The sequence below is a fragment of the Strigops habroptila genome, chromosome 16 (genome assembly GCF_004027225.2).
Source record: "Strigops habroptila isolate Jane chromosome 16, bStrHab1.2.pri, whole genome shotgun sequence".
Classification (NCBI taxonomy): Eukaryota; Metazoa; Chordata; class Aves; order Psittaciformes; family Psittacidae; genus Strigops; species Strigops habroptila.
The window spans coordinates 4,246,386-4,267,361 of record NC_044292.2 but is presented as its reverse complement, the minus strand read 5'-3'; the positions used below and the strand labels follow the sequence as shown (position 1 = coordinate 4,267,361).

The 20,976-nt window shown below is 39.6% G+C and overlaps 1 protein-coding gene across 2 annotated transcripts in view; it reads right to left on the bottom strand.

Annotated features, from left to right (window-relative positions):
* Window positions 1-3,731: 3,731 nt before the first annotated feature.
* Window positions 3,732-20,976, bottom strand: part of CTNNBIP1 (catenin beta interacting protein 1) — a 33,024-nt gene continuing 15,779 nt past the window's right edge. For both annotated transcript variants that reach the window (XM_030507826.1, XM_030507827.1), the window contains exons 2-5: window positions 20,735-20,820; window positions 17,820-17,941; window positions 17,235-17,325; window positions 3,732-6,028 (exon numbers count right to left, since the gene is read on the bottom strand). In XM_030507826.1, coding sequence (XP_030363686.1) covers window positions 5,970-6,028; window positions 17,235-17,325; window positions 17,820-17,915 — 246 coding nt within the window. In that variant the 5' untranslated portion in view covers window positions 17,916-17,941; window positions 20,735-20,820 and the 3' untranslated portion in view covers window positions 3,732-5,969. The remainder of the gene's footprint in view (window positions 6,029-17,234; window positions 17,326-17,819; window positions 17,942-20,734; window positions 20,821-20,976) is intronic.

Below are 20,976 nucleotides of genomic sequence, written 5' to 3'. Positions count from 1 at the left end.
CAAGCCTTCATGTGAACTTATATTATCCATGTTCATGTCACAAAATCCCCCCCATTTGGGGAAAGATATTTTTAGAATAATCACCCTTGTTTCTTTCATTAATTAAACACTGCATGCATCAGGAGAGCACTGAGTTACGTCACATCCAATAAGAGCAGTAAAATTACTTTCACCCCACTGCAAAATGGGAATGTGTTTTATGTGACAACATGTGGGCTACAGTGTCAGCAGCAAACTCTGCATGCTTGCATAACTTCATTATGATTCCTGTCTTCCAAATTTGAAATTAGCTATACAAAAGTGGTGTGGAATGCAAGTAAAATGCAAGGAATTAACTCTTTGCTTGGGGCTAAAACCCAAAGTTAAGCCAAGAACACTACTGAATACCTATTCAGATATAAATCTAGCTAAATGGGTCCTTCATAGTATCAGAGACTCAGCTCAGAATGCGATGTAAACTTAGGAGCCTCAACTTAGGAACCTCAACTCAACCAACTTAAAGTGATAAGGTTACTTGAAGTAAAAAATGAGTTATTAACCAGCTGCGTTACTCACAAGTGAAGGGCCTTTTACTTTGGGGGGGTCCAAAGAGCTCATGTGTAGCCATGACATGCACAACACAGGGAGAAAGCTGCTTGCCATGCACGGAGTTACATGTCTCCAGCTGCTCCCATCACAGGTACAGACAAGATCATGTTCTGACCCTGTAGGGATTGCTGCATTAAAACTGCATCTGAAAAGGACAGCAATCATCATCTCAGGTGAAAAACTAAAGAAAACTATAGATGCCTCAATCCGCACCTAGGTTGGATTTAACTGTAATTGTTAAACAAAAGCTTAAAGTCTATTTTCTGAGTTTCACAGGCCTCTGGTTACAGATAAGCTTTTAGTAGCAAGGAGAGTTAACCTGGAACGCATCAAGACAGCAAAAAGCTCTGTGCATGTACCTACTTCATGCTGATACATGAGGCAGCTTGTAAGCAGGCCAGGTTATAAAGCTTCAAATAATTTCTTTTTTTCCCTCTTTTCCAGAATAAACAATCCCCCAAATTGAAGTGCTTCAGGCTACAAAGGAAACTAGCCAGGTTGTTGATAACAAACTGCAGGAATTCTGCTTAGGGCAAACCAGCTGCAGAGAAAATGAAAGCAGAGCACAGAAGACAGTAGATGATTTCTGTTTTGTCTTTGTACAGGAACCTACTAAAGCCTGAAAGGGAATGGATCCAAGCTCCTCTCTTACCTTGCTAAGTAACAACAATGCCCCTCCCTGTTATACAGCACTTCTAGATTTGTCAAACTGTGGAAAGTATGAGCAACAAGGAGGTTTAAGGGAAGCTGTAGTGCAAAGGGCCTGTATAGACCCACTGTATTTGCACAGCAGGTCTAAGGCAGATCTGGAAGCACCACAGTAATCCAGTGACCTATTTACTGCAGCTCTGAAGAAGTCACAGATACAAAACCTGCAGGATGCACTATGGAAAACTCATCATGGTAAAATTGGACACATTTTAACACCTTTAAAAGCTTGTTTTGTGCAAGACCATTCATATTGCCTAAGTTTACTGAAATACCTCAGCCAGGCCCAACTGACAGGATTCTTAATGCTACTCTGTGGCAGAAGGTGAAATAAAACAAATGGAAACATTCCACCTAAAAGAAATTAAACAATCAGTTGTATTTCCCGTTGATGCTGTGAACAGGGAAGGATTTGCCCTGCATACAACACATACCTCTGGCTGCAACACTGAGTAACCAAGAGGTCCAGTTTCATTCTAGTGTTGAACAGGTTGATGCTGAGGTTAGATGTATACAAGACTGCTGTCAGTTGAGTTAAAAACTGACTGTGCCCAGCAAATACCCCACCAGGCAGCAACTGTGCAACACTTTAGTGCTCCTGTTACTCTTAGACCTAAGCCAACTATTCTGCAGCTTTAACAAACCTTCTTAAAAGCTCTTTATTAACAATTAAGCTTTGGAACACTCTGATACTGATGAATAACAGTGGGGAAGAGATGCTTACTCACTATGGGCTCTTTCTTTTGTTGAGACTGAATACAACTGAAGATTTCTCAAACCTCCAGAAATGGTTCTTACTGCACTGCTGGTTTCTGCTGGTCCCAGTGCCCTGCAGCCTTTTTTGCTGTCAGCTCTGCCACACAGTCCTTTAGGAGGCAAGAGACCAAGAAGAAAGCTGAAGGACTGATCTTTGAGTAATCCAAATCATACATTCCCCTCATTGCCCAGACATTCAGTGTATCTTTCACAAAATAATTTCTATCAGACATTGCATACATTTGATTCAAACCTTTCAACTTTTGGACTTTTTTCCCCTCTTGCATTATAAATCACTGATAACTTCAGACTTCTTGTAACAGATTCTCAGTAGCTATAGAAATTTATATCATATACAACCCTGAAGTCTTATTTAGGATGATCTCTTCTATAGGTGACGGGGTCTTTGAATTTCATCGGCCGCTTAATCTTTAGCCTTCACCAGAACTATTTAGGCTGCTAGTGAAATGGAAATATAGACCTTACGGAACTGAAACAAATTTAATGGTAAGGCATTAGAAACTTTCACACAGGCCACTAAACAGCCAGGAGGAGACAACTTAGAGTAACTACTTACCTTAGATAGGAATAGGAACAAAAAGCCAGAAGAGTCAATTTTATTTTATTAGTGGTCCAGCTTCTTTCAGGCACAGCTCCTTCCAAAGTGTCCCTCTGTAACTCCAGGGTTTATTTTAGCACCCGGGAGAATCAATCTGAAGGTCTATGTGAACGGTGGAGTCTCTTTTCATTTACCACAGGCGATGTGCACAGACACAATGACTCACCAATAACTACAGCAATTGCTACTCATCGTGAGAGAGATGAGAGGAGTATTTGACTCGGCTCTAAATCTTTTCCTCAAGCTCTGGCAAACACTGTGTGTTAGATGATAAGCCTGGTGAGAGAAGTATAACAGCCCATTCTAAATATCTAAAGGAACATGACTCTCAAAAAGACCACCCAAAGGATGCGTGCTGTTTTTGGAAGATGCATCTAAAGCTTTTACACTTCCTTACTGAATGCCTTAAGCACTATTTGGTTGGTAGTTGAACTACATAGCCTTTTCTATTTACAAATGTATTTCAGTTTCAATATTTCTATACTCACCTCTGACCTTTAAAACAGTGGATTTCTTATTCTTCTTAGTCATGGTTTGCTTGAAAAGGCAAAAGCACAAAGGTAAAGCTAGAGAAGTTTCTATGTACAGTAAACAAGTCCACCATGCTGATGGACTGTGTGCAGGTTTCTCTACCTCCCAACTGATCCAGGCTCCACATTTGTCACAGGGGTTTAGTTTTCATAGCAAGAAGATAAATACTTAGCAATATAATCCAAGGGGAATATTGGAAAGCCTCTTTTCCACTACTGTCTCCCTGATACACATATGAATTCTTTTTTATGTATCTTCCAGCCCTGATTTCAAGTTAAGAAACCACCAGCGAGGAGCAGAGAGCACACAGGTACCAACACAAGCACAGGTATTCTCAAGAGACTACATCTCCTCCAGCTTCTGAGTCCCATATCATGTTATTAAACAACACCTTTTCTCAATATATCCTTCTCAACATACTGCTCAAAACTCCAAGTTTGGAGTCTATGTCGAAATCTTCCACAAAGGTGAAACAAGTATTTTCCATTTGGCAGTTTAACAGTATAATAAATCAATAAGAAACAAGAGAAGCTATTAAAAACTGTATTATTCCCCCCCAACAGTTACATTTTTTAGTGAAAAGATTAAACCACATAAACACTTCACTCTTCTCCTTGAAAAGATTTAACAGCTCAGAATTGCCATAGATACACATGGAGGATGCATGTTAGCTTGACAATGACAGGCCACCACAATCCAGCCCATACATTCCAGCCAGCAGTCAGAAACACACATATCCCCTTAAATTAACCCTTTAAGGGCTGCCCCCCTTTGCACCAAAGTTAAAATTAAAGTGCCTCTTAGGCAACCAGGTCAAAATTTAAAGAATCTTTTGGGCTCATTCCTGGTTTAATGAAGAAATTTCTTATCTGGCCCCAACAAACAGGGGTAAAAGATTGACTTTCACACTGAACTTTACAAAGCTGCAACTGAATCACAAGGATCTTTTCCATAAGCAATGTATAGTTGTTCTCATCACACAGTATTTATTTGCTCAAGATCATTTCCCTCCTTGTGCTCACAAGCCCATTCTCCCTTCTGCATGTATTCCATGGTTTCTCTCAAGTTTTCTCCCCAGTTTGAGACCATAACAGCATCCTGTTGTCATAATTTCTTCCCATGAAAACAGTCACATTGTCACAGTAAGATTCTGGAATTGTCACTTCCAATAATTAACAACCATACAAAAGGAACAAGGAGTTCTGCTTTAATAGGTTTTGAAACATCTTAAAAGTCAGTGCAACCCACAGGAACACATAGAAGTATTGTAAAAATGACCTGCACACAGGAGAGCAAAGGAAGTGCTAGGCTTTAGGCAGCAGTGCTAGAGATTTCATGTGCAGGTTCCTGAACAGTCAATGCACTTTGGGAATTTCACTGCAGGGTTTTCAGTTTGTAGATGTGCATGTGTGTGTGTTTTAAGACCCTGCAACTACCAGGAGAGTAAACCTCAAGAGTGTCACCTGTACACTTAGTACTGGACAGCTTAATGCAGTGCTACTGCCTCTTGGAATGGTGCCTAAAGAAAACGGTATTACCTTAGGATCCAGATAATTTCCATATCACTGAACAGTTGCAAGGAGCCAAACCACATACAGTTTTTCACGTGACTAGAAACTTAGTTTATTAAAGCCCAGTGCAAGTTGGATTTAAGTTAATGATCATTAATTTCAGTTTATGTGAGAGCTACTCTTGTGCAGCAATTAAAGGGTTAAAGTGGAACCATATGTAGTATTTTTAAACAAGTTCACATATTCTCTATACAAATTTGGCAAATTCATGTCACAGCCATAGATCTCATTCTTGCAATTCCTGCAAAATATCTACAGCTCCTCTGTCAGAAGCAAAGAGAGAAGCCACCTGAAGCCAGGTCTACCAGGAGTTCACGGCACAGCCCACACAGCAGCACAGGATGGCTGGTGATCTCCACGTTCCAGCTTCAACAGGTAGACTTATTGAACTAAATATGCTTTCGACACATGCTCCCAAAAGAGCTCGAGGCCACAGAGCAGACGAGTATGGAAAAACTGATTGCATCGGAAACACTGCAGCCAACAGGAAATCAAAACCATGATTTCAAAGCCCACCAAAGTAAAACCAAAACAAACCCCCAAAAGCAAGCATTTATATGTGTGTAGATGTAATAAATATTGCAAAGCACATTTGTCTTTTTTCCCCCAAGTCAATAAGTAATAAAGAAATAACCAATGCACCAAAACATCAGCTTTCTGCAATGAAAATGTTGAAGTCAGTGAAATACTTGCAAGCCAACTGAAGAGAAAACATTTGCATTGTCAACCAACCACAAGTTGCTTCCAGTTCTACGCAGCCAAATCAAACCCTCTTCAAATTCACAAGTTTGACCTAAATAAGCACCTCAGCATGAAAAGCTTCTTTAAAAGTAGAATGTCAAGAGACTTTCTTTAAAATATAAAATAAAACGTGAGATAAAAGGTTTTCATTGGTCAAGTTTGAAAAACCATCTTCCTTTAGGTAACCACAGCCTGTCCCTTTGAGCCAATCAAAAATACACCTTTAGGTTTGTCCTTAATTAACACAGCCCAGCTGAGTAGCAGAAACTTACAGGAATAGATGGCTGTGAGATGCATTCTGAGGGTTGGGCAAAGGGAAACAGAGTTACAAAGGAGAAGGAATACCAAGGAACAATTAGGGTGGGCAAAGGAACTTATTAATGCTCAGCCATCCTCCTCTATCTTCAGGAATCTCACTGTCCTCTCCAGTTCTGTGTTGTTCAGGTATCCTGTGGTTACTGTCTTCTGTCTTCTGTCTCTGATCTGGAAAACGCCATCACAACATCCTCAGCACCTGTAATAACAATGGATACAGGAAAACGTGTGCCATAATTACTTCCTTCAAAGAACAGCAGATAGATGCAATACCCAAATTGTCATTCTACACATCCATAAGAACAATAGGAAAGGAAAAAGAGGACAGAAAGAAGAGAAAGTTGTGTTTTCTTATTTTTCTGGGACTGGAACTTGAAGTGGTCTAAACATTTCAACAGCAGATCTAAAACGTTCCTTTGCAAGCCTAAGGATATCAGTTTGTTTTTAAAGAAAACCAAGAATTCCTTGCTGTCACATATTTCTAAGCAGCAAGACTTAAAAAAACCCCAAACAAACATGGGATTGTCACCACAGGCATGTAGAGATAATTATTTTCTGCCCCTGTAGACTCTGGCACAGCCTAGGAGACTTTCTGCGCTTCCCTGAAGTATGAGGAACTCAACTGTCCAATAAAACTTAAACTGCCCTATGCATCACAATGGCCTTTTTAAGTGATATTTAGATATTCTTTACTTTATGTCTTTTTATCTAGATATTCGTTACTCTCTGCTTTTAAGAAGAGAAACTGTTTAATAGGCCAGCTGAAAGGTTTTTGCTTCCTCTTCCCCCAATGCCCTTTTTAAACCAACATGTCTCAAAAACGTTCCATTCTCTAATGAAGTGCAACATCTTCTTTCAAACCGAAGGCTTCCATTTGCCCATGGAACAGATACAGCTTTGCTAAGTAATGCTTTTATCCCTAGCCTGAAGAAATCTTTTCCAGAAGAATGTGTGGACTCTCTCAGTTATTGGATTTTTTTTTTCCAATTGAGGCTCTCAACTGTGTGTAATAACATCAAAACCCATGTACCTGAAGCACAGAAAGATGTTCATTACCTCCCTATAACCTTCTCCAGACTTGTGTCATCTTTTGAGTGGGCATTTTATAGTACAAAGACCTGAGTGGTTTGAGAAATGTGTCTGATACAGGCTTGTAAAGAACACTCCATGCTAAGCTCTCATTCTTCAAAGATACCTCGAGATCTTCATTAAAAAAATCCACTCTCTGCACTTCCTAACTATAGAGCATGGCCTAAGAGAAGAACAAGAGAAATGTCTTCAGGACAATATGGAAATAAAAATGTATCATACACTAGTGTCAAAGCAATCAATATCTCCAGTCTAGACAAGAGCTGGAAAATAACCCTGAAGGGCTGAGGGCAATAATCTTAAGTTCTTGTAAAAATGTTACCCCAAGAAAGTCAGATAAAAGTAAATGCCTTCTTTCATCTGCAGATCCTCCAACAGCATTTATCTGTCTGACTGGAAAACATGATGAATCCTCCAGTCACTGCCTATATAACTGCTAAAAATCATCTCCTCCATTCAAATGCTGGTGTTTAAGTGCAACAGATGACTCACAATGAACATTTTGACCTTCATTCACTATTTTGGTCTGCCTGGGATAATTTTGCTTAACAAGTTTTTCTTCAAAGCTTCTATTAAAGGATTAGACAACAAAGTGGGAAACGCCAAAAGCAACACCGACTGCCTGTCCCATGCAGGTAACTGATCAGCTCTACAGGATTCTCTTCCTGGGGTTTGGAAAGTTCAAATTCAACCTGGATGGAGCATCAGCATGTAAAAATTCTCCATCTTGTACTCAAAGCACATCAAGAAGCAGATCGCAGCTTTGTGCCTCAAGCAATTTCTGCCTATACACCTGCATACAAGGTGAAAAAAGAGGGCTAATAAAAATGCCTCATCTGTTATAACTACATGAATTCCATTTCTCAGTTATCTAATATCTACACTGCAATACAGAAGGAAAAGTGGCCAAAAAATGGGGGAGAAGGTTGTAAATTCCCCTTACTAATACTCTTAAAAGCCTAAATCAATGCTTATGAAATGCAACTTCATTTATTTTTATACACTGCATAGTTTATTTGTTATACACACTCAAAGGAGGAAATATTAAGGACCAAGCAGTAGTTTGTTTTTCATGAGCAGGACCCCTGTCTTCTAGAACTACATCAAAACCGGCTCTGATGCACCCTCCTGCCAACACTCAGAAGCCCTGCAGTCATCTCCCTTTTCATCTCCTCCACAAACTGTTTCTTCCCTGATCAAAACATAAATGATATATAGCACTAGGATCCGGCTCTGAATTAACAAGTTGCCATGTTGATTTTTTTGTTTTTAAATGCATAAGAACTACGAGCCTCTAAAAAAAGAAGGATTTGATTTGCAAGGATTGTGTGCTAAAAAGAGGAGGGAGAAATGACACTTGGAAGCGTTAAAGCAAGTGCACATATAGCACAACCTATGTCACTGTGTTTTACGTGCATCCCCCTCTAAAGAGAGGAGGCTTTGCTATGCAATTCCAGCTGGAGTAGCCTGGCAACCACAAAATCACAGATGACGTCGCATTAGCACAAGGGATGAGCTGGATTACTTAACAGATGTTGACTGTTTTCCCAGGATCTCCCCCTTCTCCAGGCTAAAGATGAAACAATTCTCACAAGCATCCTTACAAGTTTCACATCGAAAAGGCAATTTCATTCCAGATCATCATGCAAACACACATCAGTGTTTCTGCCTCCCTGTGCCCAGCACCCAGGCGCTTAAAACACAGGATGAGCAGAAATAGCTTTGGGCACAAAGGATGTCGGGAATTCTGCAGTTCGTTTTGGCTTTCACAATCACAACAGCTATCGCCAAAGAGCAGGTTCACACTCAGACAGCTCCTGTTCTAATTTATAGGCCCACCTGGCACTGCTTCAATACCAGCGTCACTGTCAGTATGAACTCCTGACAATTTGCTATTTGCCTGGACTTAGAATAGGAAAAGGGGAGGGTGTAAAAGAAATAAATACAGCTTGTTGATATGACCGGAAAACAGAAAAAGCTAAAGTCTAAAACAGTGTTTTGGAGGAAAAAACAAAAGTACAATAAAGAATACACTGTAAACGTGTGGAAAATGCTTGAATACACATAGTATTACTGCAATATTATTACATGCATCCTAAGGGAAAAAGTAGAACAGTGGATGAAAAATGGGTCTAAAATTCTGTTATGAATTCTAACTTAACTGCTAAGGACATGTAGTGACAGGACAAGGGTAACAGCTTTAAGCTAACAGAGGGGAGATCTAGGTTAGATATAAGGCAGAAATTCTTCCCTGTGAGGGTGCTGAGGCGCTGGCACAGGGTGCCCAGAGAAGCTGTGGCTGCCCCATCCCTGGCAGTGTTCAAGGCCAGGTTGGACACAGGGGCTTGGAGCAACCTGCTCTAGTGGAAGGTGTCCCTGCCCGTGGCAGGGGGTTGGGACTGGAGGAGCTTTAAGGTCCCTTCCAACACAAAGCAGTCTGGGATTCTATGATTCAGGTTTCAGGCTTTCACAGCCAAAGCTAACTGCACAATCTGTGTGCAGCAACCTTGTTTTATCACCAATGTAATAACAATAACTACAGTTTTAAAGTTACCTGAATTCATGAACAAAGTGTGTATGGTTTTTTACCTTATCAACAAAAAGCATGCTCCCTCTCTGATTTTCTTTAGCTCTTTATAAAACATAATTTCCCATATGGTACTTTTTAATTAAGATGGACAATCAGTACAAGAACTAAGATGGGTAAACAACTGGTTAAGGAAAGATGATGAATTGTGTTTGAAGAGATAATAATCATTGGGCTGAAAAGAAGATTACAACTGTGCTTGCTCAACAGTTGGCGTTTGCACCAATTTTACTTAATACTTTCATAAATGATACTGGAAATGTAGTCATACTTATGAAATGTGATGGCAATGCAAAGTTAGAAAGTTCTGCCAAAACACCAGGGAGCAGCAAAACAATGAACAAGAATGAACAGGAGAGCAGTGGAGACCAGAGGTGGCAAAAGGGCTCTAGTTTTTCCTTTTAGAAAGGAAGAAAGAAAGAAGATAAATATTAGAAGTGATATATTTCTATGTCTCAAGGTAGAGTTTTAAACAACATTAGCAAAGAATGGATTTTATACATAGTTCTGAACAGGTTTCTTTCCTGCTCCCTCGGTTCCTTTTGTTATTTGGTAGAAGCACTGATGTTCTCATTTGCAGGAATTACATGCAACCCAGCATTTGCAAATGCCTCAGGCAGTTGCCTTTAAAAAGACAATTTGATCTATCAAATAAAAGATAATAATACATTCCAGGTAGACAAGTGGGTGGGTAACCTGAAGGCACAACACCCAACAGAACAACATCTTGCAGTAAAGTCTCAAGCCTATGCTGATTTCTTTCACTCCCACATTAAAGATCCAATTTTATCCTTAGTGAGGTGATACCTTACGACAAAGTGGAGTCATCCTTTGTCCAAACAACAGCAGCCACATCGAAAGTTCTTGCAGGCTACCAAATCTGGTGCTAGCACAAACAGGACCTTCTACTTGACATCAAAACCAATGGTTCCAAGACAGTATCAGCCCAATTACTCTCAACACATGTATCATGTGGGTACTGCACCTGCTGGTGCTTGTGTTCACTAACAAAAGAGACAGTTCATTATTCAGCACTTCTCCATTCTTCATGAGCATCATGGCTCTTGACTGGGATGTAAAAGACAATTGTATTTCCCAGATCCAGAAGCAGTTTGTTCAAAGGACTTGAGAAAAGGGCAGATACTTTCACATTCATAAGCCGAGTAGTTATAATATAACAACCTCTTGAAGAGCAGTAAGTCCCACCAGTTTTAGCTGAGCATTTCAATGACCTGAATGGAAAATTTCTCTGCTGAACTGAGTAAAGGTAAGAGCACAGTAGGCAAATGAAAGAGAGACACTCATCAGTGCTCTCAACCTTCCAGAAGCCACTTATGGAGCATGATTATTTCTGAAGATGCCCTACAGCAAAAAACCAAGGGTGATATTTGTCCAGAAAAAGGTTATTCACATCCACATTTCTCAGCACAAAAGCAGGTTTTGTTCAAGTCCAGTCCTACAACCCAAACTATCCAGAGCTAAATGGAACCAATCTAACAAGTCTGTTCATTAAGCAATTCTACAGCTGCCTATGCTCCTGTTCAAAAACAAATAGTTCCAGAGAATAGCATAGGGGTTTCTATGTGGTCAAAGGAAAACAGGGATTAAAGTACTAGTGAATAGAGCTTCTGCTGTAGTCCCACTTGGCTCCTACAGCGGATGTTTTCTTTCTAATCAAGCAAAAATAAAACTGCAAAAAGCAGAGCACAGGTTGTAAGTTAATCTGCACGTTGCCAAAAGCCAGCAACTAAGACAATAGGATGGTGAAACAAGTTTACTTTTAGCACATCCTTCACTGAGCTTTGCACTTCCAGTAATTAATGTATAGAACAATGAAAAAGGCACACTTATACCTGACCTTCTACATTCTATACATACGAGTTCTCTCTCCACAGCTGTCCCTTTTCTGGGCACATACTTCAACACTGATACAGAGACTTACATATACTCAATAAAATAGTCCCTATCTTCTTTCCTGAGCAAAGCATTAATTGCCACAAACTTCCAGACATGCAAATACTTCTTCCACTTCTGCCTTACACTTTACCACCCTCATCCTTCCTAGAAATTCACAAGAATTAACTGGGGGGCCTATGTCCTACCTTAAAAGCAGTAACAACAGTCTTACCCCGCTAACTTCCAAAACAATCCTGCTGCAATTGTGTTCTAGTGGCAGTTGTTTGGATTGCTGCATGTAGCAGCTCTTCTACAGCATTTCCAATTCAGGCTTAGCAAGCCAAGATGAGCTGAAGGTCAAATGACTTACAGCACAGCAGTACAGACTGTAGGCAGCCACTGAGCTCACCACAGGCAACTGCTCATCAGTTCACCTGAGAATCAGAGAATTTCACCTAGATGACTGAAGCTAATGCTTTCCACAGCAAGTACTCAGCTACAGCGACATCAAGCCAGGATGGTACAAGCTGGATTAAAACCACACTACTTTAGCACAAAGGAAGATGCTGACACATCCAACAGCTGCTATTTCCAAGTGCTCTTTGAATGATGAATACATACATACACCTGATTTGTTTGTAGTTACCTGCAAAATTAAACCCAAAAAGCCTTTCTAGATCAGAAGGTTAAGCCTGTCATGAATTTCAGAAGGCTGCCTCAGGATCTTTGCATACACACATTTCTTCAATCACTTCCCAGCAACTATCTTCTAAACATTAACTTCTCTCTGCAGTTCCCAGCATCAGTATCCTAGTCTGGCATTCTAAAAATACAACATGCCCTGCTGAGGGGAGGAGCACAATAAAACAAGCACTGTGTTCAAAAGAAAGAAGCCACACTGAGAAGAGCTCCATCTCTATTTCTCCATCACTATCTGATATTTCATAAGCAGGTCCCCTCCTAACTCCATGAGTAGCCCGGGTTCATTTTTAATGCCCTACCAGCCAGAGAATGTGTCAAACCCAGCCGAGGCATGTGTCTGCACCGCAGCTTTGCCCTCCCCAAGGGACCAGCTTGCTTCAAGAACCAGCACGACACCCCTGTTGCTATAGGAACAACAGAGCAGTAATCACCAAGGTCTTAGTATAATTCACATATCATCCTTACTAGCTGCACAGCTTCCATTTGCAGATTTGCCAGAGCAGCGACTTCAGAAAGCCAAGTGCTAGCCTACCATTTAAAATGTAAGTAACTGGGACACAGGAAACAGGGGTTTTTATGCAGGAGATGCTTCTGTGTGTATAACTTCCTGAGAGGCATTTTGCTTGTATTAAAAATAAGTGAGAAAGCCTTAATTTCATCCTTTCAAGCTCAAGAAACCTAATGAGCCTGAGCTGCGCTAGTTCTCGCTGCAATGCAGGGCAGACAAGTAATATGTTGATATCTCAAAACAGCTCATGATTACATCCACTCACCAGCATTATACACTGGTTGAACAGAGATGCCTTTGGGTTCTTCAGTTATTCTTGGAGCCATAAAAACAAAACAAGCAGCAACCCACAGATGTTAGCTAAAAAGCTCCTTGAGTAAACAGAAATGCCCTGTATTTTGCACTTTCATATAGGTGTTACCAACATTACAGCAATGATGGAAAAATAAAATGGATATAAAAAAATGTGAGCATGACATTAATGTTTATTCTCTTAATTCTAAATGTAAGTATTAAATACCTTACACCTTAGAGGTTTATAACTGTTTTTCGTGCTTTGCTGGGATACTGAGATCCCATCCCCTCTGCTACCAGCCCACCTTTCAATGGATAAGAAAGTGTTCTTAATGCATCAGATAAGCCTCATAACTGACATGGATGCAACACGACTGTCTGGATCAGCTGAGGAAGAGAATGGGTAACAGACCAAACTATTAATAAAAACAGCTAAGATAACAAACTATGAACAGGATCCAGATATTGGAGCTACCTAAACATTCCTTGCTCTTCCCATCTTGGCTCTTTCACAGATCTGTTGCTCTAATATATGCTGCAGCTTATGAATGTTAAGACTTTAGAACACATACTAGAAAGATATGCACTGATTTCATTTTGATATTTGCTACAGCACATTAGACAGCAACGTGCCATTACTACCTGATGTACACAAAGATACTCACTAATGCAATCAGAGTAAGTTTGAGTTTCCTTATACAATGCAGATGCTTCAAGGGTGAAGGTGTTCCAAATGTATGTTTCAAATGTAAAAGGAAATCTATCAACAACCCTAAAAACACAGTAATTTTGTATGGCCGAACTGTTGAATTCCTTTTGAAAGCAAGATGGGAGATAAAAAGAGAGAGTTGAAATTTCTCCTCTTCCTGTAAAGATATGCACAAACTAAAGGGAAGTCTTGGACTTCAGGCTTGCTTGAAAATTACAGAGCTATTCCAACATACTTCTTGCTCAAAATTGACTATTGCTGAACCCTAAGGCAGTAAGTGGATTATCAGGGAGAAACTTTAAATGTCAGAGACGTTGTTATGAATATTGGCTCACTGAAGGTTTATGGCACAAACACTTGAATTCAGCAGGGACAAGCATGAACTTCTTCAATGCACTGTCACACTGCTGCACATATTATCTTGGACACATAGGTTGCAGTGACTCCCTGTGGTCAAACAGAGTCAAAAAAGAAGCTGACAGATCTTTATCTGAAGTTCTAGCAGGGAGCAGCATACAGTGCTAAACCCTGCAGTCCTACCTCAGGTCAGTACTATGAGGCCACCAGCCAGCTGCTCTAAGGCAATATTTCATGGATGCACAACAACAGCATAAAAATGGTAATAGAGGCTGTGATACACTTAGAAAATTCTAGACCATCCATTCTCTGTACTTTTGTCAAAATACAACGACAAAAAAAAGAAACAAAATGACCTTTCTGTAATTCTGGAGCCAGACTTCAGCATTTTTAAGTGACACACAAAAATCTGCAGGTCTCTAACAAAGCTTTTGGAGTGCTAAGGCCAAGAATGTCATTCCCTTTTTTGGAATGAAATGGGGGTATGAAATCAGCTTTCTGCCTTTTGCATGCCTGCTGGTGGAAAATGACTCTAAAGATAGGTCTGGGACAAGTTAGGCTGAGAGCAATCTGTCCTACTACTGGAAGAAAAGATTGTGAAATCCACTAGCATACTAATACCTCTTTGGAAGTTACCCCTTAAATAACACACCTTTTGGTTATTGTGTAAGGCAAGTTGCACAAAGGAGAATAAAAAAAATCCTCCAGAGGAGATTAAACGAAAACAACATAAAAGTAGGGAAGAAAATTCCTTTAAGCAACCTTGAAGGGCACAAAACATTTCAGTACTTTAGCGTGTGGACTTGGGCTGCGGTTTTTCAGCGCAAGATAATGCCATCTAGTGGCAATGGAATCTCCCTTTAGATGGAAAACTGGCCACCTGTGAAGTTTGTATTCTCCATTTCCAACACTTTCCTAATCCGACCCTACCTGAAGGTATAGACAGCAATGGCCACTGCTGCATGAGCCACCACACTTGAGAGCAGAATTATCATATCTGACTTTGAGAAATCAGGAGAGATTTCTAAGGAAATCAAAGTCCTGAGCAATAAATTACAGTTGCTTATGTCTATATAGCACACAAAGCTTCATCTTTCTCCAAAAGAAATGGTATCTGGCTAGGTTTCCTCATTTCCATTTGTTCTTCATGCTATTCACTACTTCATTTGGAGAGATGGCATACCTGAATATGAGAAGAACCAACATCCTTTCCCCTTTCTCTAAATATTTATCTACTTTCTTTCTTTGGTCTTTATTCCTGTACCAAGAAAAATCTTAATGGTCAGACCACCAGATTAAGGTAGATTGTGGAATCAAATCCAGGCAATATAGGAGTGTCAGATTAGATCATAGCAGGCATCAGCAGGGAGGACTTCACTTCCCTGGGGACAAAGGTTTAAGAATCTTCAAGAACTTCAAGAAAACAATGACAGACAAATCAGCATCTGTTCAAACATGGGACAAAGACAACTTTCTGAACAACATATGAAGCTCTTACATTTCCTGTATTGCATGGTTAGTGAGTGTACAAGCAGACCAAGTAACTGCTGGTTTCCCTTTTGATTACATTTGAAAATTATGTCAAAATTCATTTTTTTGACTCTCCAAAGCCCACGGCAAAGTGAGAAAATCTAATTTTACAGATAATAAAAGCAGACAGTTTAGACAAGAAAGATCAAGCTGTGCAGGAGCACAGCTGTGCAAAGCATCTGTGCCCCCTGGCTGGACTTCTGCTTTTATTATCTCTTCTTTGCCAAACTGCAGGTAATTCAACATGTATTTTCATTGTGAGAAATGGAACTGTGTTAGGGATAATGCTAAAAAATGCCAACTGCAAATCAGTCAGTCTTAACTGAACATGTCTATACGTTCTTGATGAGAAACAGGCAAATTTGCACTTTGGACTGGCAGAAAAGTATAAGAATTCTGAGCCAAAATATACAAGTATCTCTATCTCCATCAATCCCCCAGCTATGAGAGGAATGAACACACAGGCTTAAAACTGAAGAGCAAGTTTGTGCAAGTAATGGGTTTTTTTAATGTCTTAGATGTGTATTAAATTTCTGCTCAACTCAGTTCTGGCATACGAGTCTTACAATTTCCCTTAAATTCTGCATAATGTATGTGATCTGGCACAAGGCCTGTGAAGGGGAGAAAAATCAGAAACATTCAGGTTCAGAAGAGATCAGTAGATTCGGAGCAGCACCACACAATTGTTTACCAAGACCTCTGCAAAGAATTCACAAAAGCAGCATGTACTTCATCCTCTTAATGGGCATCTAAACAAACCAAAGCAGATTTGTAAACTTATGTCTGCTACCCCTGTCCTGGAATTAATTACCTTGTGCAAATTGAAGACATGCAATGGGGAACATATTCTTCCCATTGCTAAACTTTCCCTCTTTCTCTGCTGGAATAGTAACATTGCACTTCCACATTCATGGAAATGTGAAGTTAAAAAGATGTTGTTAGATGATTCCATTTTCTTTTGTGAGAAAAGTGTTATCAAGCAACTAGAGTCATAGTAACTAAATTATCACATGCATAAAACTGCTTTTGCACCTTAGAAATCTGTACCTACTTTACATTTTATTTTGTTCTAAAACTCCCAGTTTGAAGCCTACAAAGAAAGTGTTTGCCACCCTCAGTCTTGTTCCTTTTTAAGCACAGATGTCCAGTTTCAGAATAAATATAAAATTCAGATGAAAGTCATCTTATGCAGAGGATCCACACTGAATACAGCAAGACACATCCAGAACTACAGGACCTATGTATACTTGAATTTAACTTCCCCTATAGCAAAAAGTCAATCAGGTTAAAAATTATTTCTATTTAATGTATTACATAGAGTAGGAAGATATATACACACACACATATATATATGTGTATACAGACATATATATATATGTACAGCTATGTGTGTGTGTGTGTATATATAGAGATATATATACATGCATTAAGCCCACGGGACTATGGCCATCAATGTTTTGAGTTATCATGGAGCATAAGATGTTAAACAATGCTCTTCATCCTAATGAATCTTAGGTATAGCTAAGTGTGACTTTACCTGTCAGAATAAAACCACCTGTTGAACAGTACACTGTAGTTCTCTTCCAAAGACTGTAGCAGGCAATATCCCAGATCACAGGATGGGTTTAAGTATGTGGCGTATCATCGCAGAAATACAGGAACCTAAATTTGGTATTTTCTGAGACTGTTCTCACAGATTAAGCAAACACAAGGCGAACAAATCCAGTACTCACCCTGATCAATTGAGTGTTGAGGAAGCTGGCTAAGTTGGCTATTCACTACACCCGCGTACGTGCGCAAGAACTCCTCTTCACTAGCGGTGAGCTGGAAAGGTACAGAGAGTCAGTCAGCAAAAAGGAAAATGAAGAAAGACTGAAGATATCTCCCACTTCCTAACAAGAAATGTCACAGTTGCCTCTATTCTACTCTTCAACAGCTTAGCCAACTGTGATTTGTGCAAACTGTATTATAAGCAAGGACACAGCAGCAAAGCGGTACTTCATGCATTCATGGAGAGATTCACAGTTGCCTTACAACAGTTGCTTTATTTTGCTGGTTTTCCAATAATGAAAAACTTTGCTGTATATATAGAGAAATGATAGGAAGCTTGGATTTAGTTTATGGCATCACAAGTCTCATAATATTTAAGCAAAAAGAAATTGTGTTTAACTGCAGATAATGGTTATATCAATGATGGCTTAAACAATTCAGTAATAAAACCAGATCATCACCTGCCCTTCTCAGAAAGCACTATGAAAGTTACTACAAAATTATCTGGAAAGCTGCAAAGTATGAAGGGCTATGAAGGTGCATCTTACATTTGATCCCATCTTCCTTAGCATGAGTAGGACTCGCACTTTCTGCTGAATATACATCTCCTCCGGACTCTTTCCGGGGACGCCCTCACGGTTCATTCCCCTCCTGCCAGCTCCTGGATTTCCTGAAGAGAAAGGAACAGAAAAAGACAAACTACGGTAGGTAATGGGGCGTAACAGGAATAATACGCAAAGCTTAATTGCCAAAGTACCTATTTTTCACCATTGGGCAGAGCACTTAATAGCCTGGGGGATTAAGGAATCACATGCTTCATCAGAGGAACCCTTAAAAATGTTAACAGCTAAATTAGGCCTTACATACCCAACTCAAAGATTCAAAGAGGCTGATGTTCACATCCCTACTAGCTCATTGTCTGTTGTCACATCTACTCTGCCCAAGTAGAAGAAGATAATTTTAACAACCAGATGAAAGAAGCACCCTGAGAGAAGCCTGTGGTTTGGGGTTTTTCCCATAAATAAGCACAACCAGCATGAGAACAGGATGCAGAATGCCCAGTCATCAAGACTGCAATGGCTAAACAAATGCTGGTAGAACCAAATAAGTCTGTCTCCTCTCTCTTTTTTCTTTTTTATATTGTATAAAAAAGGTCACTGCACTTTTGTAGAAGTTAATAAAATGTATTAAGTGGTTTTGGAGAGAAAGAAGAGCTAAGAGGAGCAGGGATGGAGTAGAGTTTATCATCCTTTCTTGTATCATTTAAAAGCTGAAGTTTTGTTTTTCTATTTCAATAGAAGGTAATTACATTATGGTATAAACAGACTATGCTATCTAAATTTTACAGCACAGAGCATGATTATACTTTGTTGTCTGAGTATCTGGTAATTATTTAAGTTCTACAATAGGGTGTTTACCAAGACAAAGAAAATAAAAAAAGTTCAGGCATTCTCTTCAGCTACTATTGAAAATTAGTTTGGAGCATGTTTATTAAGTTAACAATAGTAAAAAACTTAACTTCAAATTCAGAAAATAATGGTGCTTCAAATGACCCATTAGTACAGTAGTGCAACAAACTGAATTAACCTCTTAGAAGTAATGTGGGAAGAAATGTAACCCTGCTAAGGAATCTGTGGATAGAGGTGTAAGCCACTCTTCAACCATGCACAGCCCAGAGAAGTGGCTCCAGACTAAAGGTCTCCCATTAGTTTTCATTCATAGGTCTGGGTCTGGTCCTGTATTAAGCTACAAATCTGGTTTCCTGAACCTTAGTAAGGTAAATAATAAGGGCATACACTACACGAGGCACACTTACTGAAGACTACCACAGCAGGCTCAAACACACTGTTTCCCATGTAATGTTCTCCTGTAGTCATTACCAACCTCTCCCCTCACTTTATTTTCATTATCACTTTTAAGGGAAAGTCATCTGGGTGTGGAAACGGTTTAAAATTACACATAGGCCCTCCTGAGTGAGTCACAAGTAATGCAAACTTCAGCGGCAGCTGCTGGGATAGGCTTCACCACCCACATTACTTAGCACGAAGATAACAGAAGCAAGAAGTGGAGAAAGATATATCACCAGTCCTACTCAAGTAAGTTTCCAGTGGGAAGATTTGAATTATGCTGATTTGCTACAGATGGCTCTGCTTGGAAACTTGCAGCCTGTAAATGTGCAAGGTGGTCATATTTTTTTTTTGCTACAATCAGCGAACTGCTTTCTGAAGGGGGAATAAAATGATCCCATATTTTTGTGCAGTGTCAACTCAAATAAGCTGATTGGATTATGTTACTTAAGCATACACTCCACAGTGCAATTTACTGAGTGCTATTGACAAGTGACGTCAATAGTAAGAACAAAGTAAGACGGCAAAAAAGAGATTTAAGTTATGTCTATCCAGAGAGTGATAAAGCAATAGATGCTTATCAAGATACCAAGTCTGAAAGGTTTGACAGGTTCTTAGTATTATACTAACACATCCTTTTTTCTTTTATCTGATTTTTTTTTATATAGTTCCTTGAAGAGGGAAGGTGCTGCACTAGTAGCCAAAGAAATCAATTTAGACAAGAAAAAGCACAAAGCAAAAACCTGAAATGTGGTAATTCACCTATTGTTGAAAAATTGAACAAATTATATGGGATATCTATCAATAGGTGGCACCAAACACAAGCACCAAGCAAATGCCATGGCTGCCCCATGCCAGCATCCCTGTACACATCAGATATTACAAGAGATTTGTAGTCTATACATGACATTATTGTTTTCCATCATAATAGTCTTCATGTTGTTTATTAATCCTATTAATAATCCTATCTAAGCCTGGTTCTTCCAAAGCAGCTGAGATGGATTTATCATTACTTAACAGAAAGGCTAAAAATACTAAAGCCTGCTCATTCAGCAAATGCTTCACAAAGTGAGTAAGCAACTAACTTTGGAGGGGAAAAGTCCTCAATATGGCTCAGAAGCTATCGAAATATATGTGTAAAGAGGTTAAATTAAGATTACAGAGCAACAGTACTTTGCTCTTCATACACCGCACAATTATTCTGGGCAATAGTCTCAGCCACCACAGCTTTTCCTACTTGATGACGTTAAAGTAGAAAGACAAAACTCCTAAGACAGTATTGAGACCCCAGCATGAAAAACTTTAACATATCTCTGCTCCTTTTACGTAAAACATGGTTTAGGATGACACCACCACCCATCACTAACTTTCCAAAGCCACTTACAAAGCTACTCTATGCCCAGGTGACAGCACAATCCAGCTTTACAAATGAAGGACTGAAAAACCTTATCGAAGTCCTTATCAGCTTTGCCTTCTCAAGGAAGCAACACGTATATGTTATACATGATGAAATGTGAGCAGTATTTCCCTAACCCTACAATTCTTTCTGGCACATAGATGAAGTCGTTCTTCCCCCATCCCCAACCAATAAAACATCCATTTCCCTGCCAACATACCTGCTTCTAAAAACCACAGAAGATCAGATAAGCCCCTTGTTCAGTCCTGATTAATGATCCCAGCTGGAAAAAACGAGGAAACTGCCCTGTGAAAACAAATGAGCAAAGCGTTACAGAAATACACAAAGCTGCAACCCAAAAAGACCCTTCTTCATTCAACCTGCTTTGAGCCACAGTCTCCTTCAGAGCATGGTCTAGCCACAATTCATTACACTGTAAGCTTGTCTGGACTTCGTAGACCC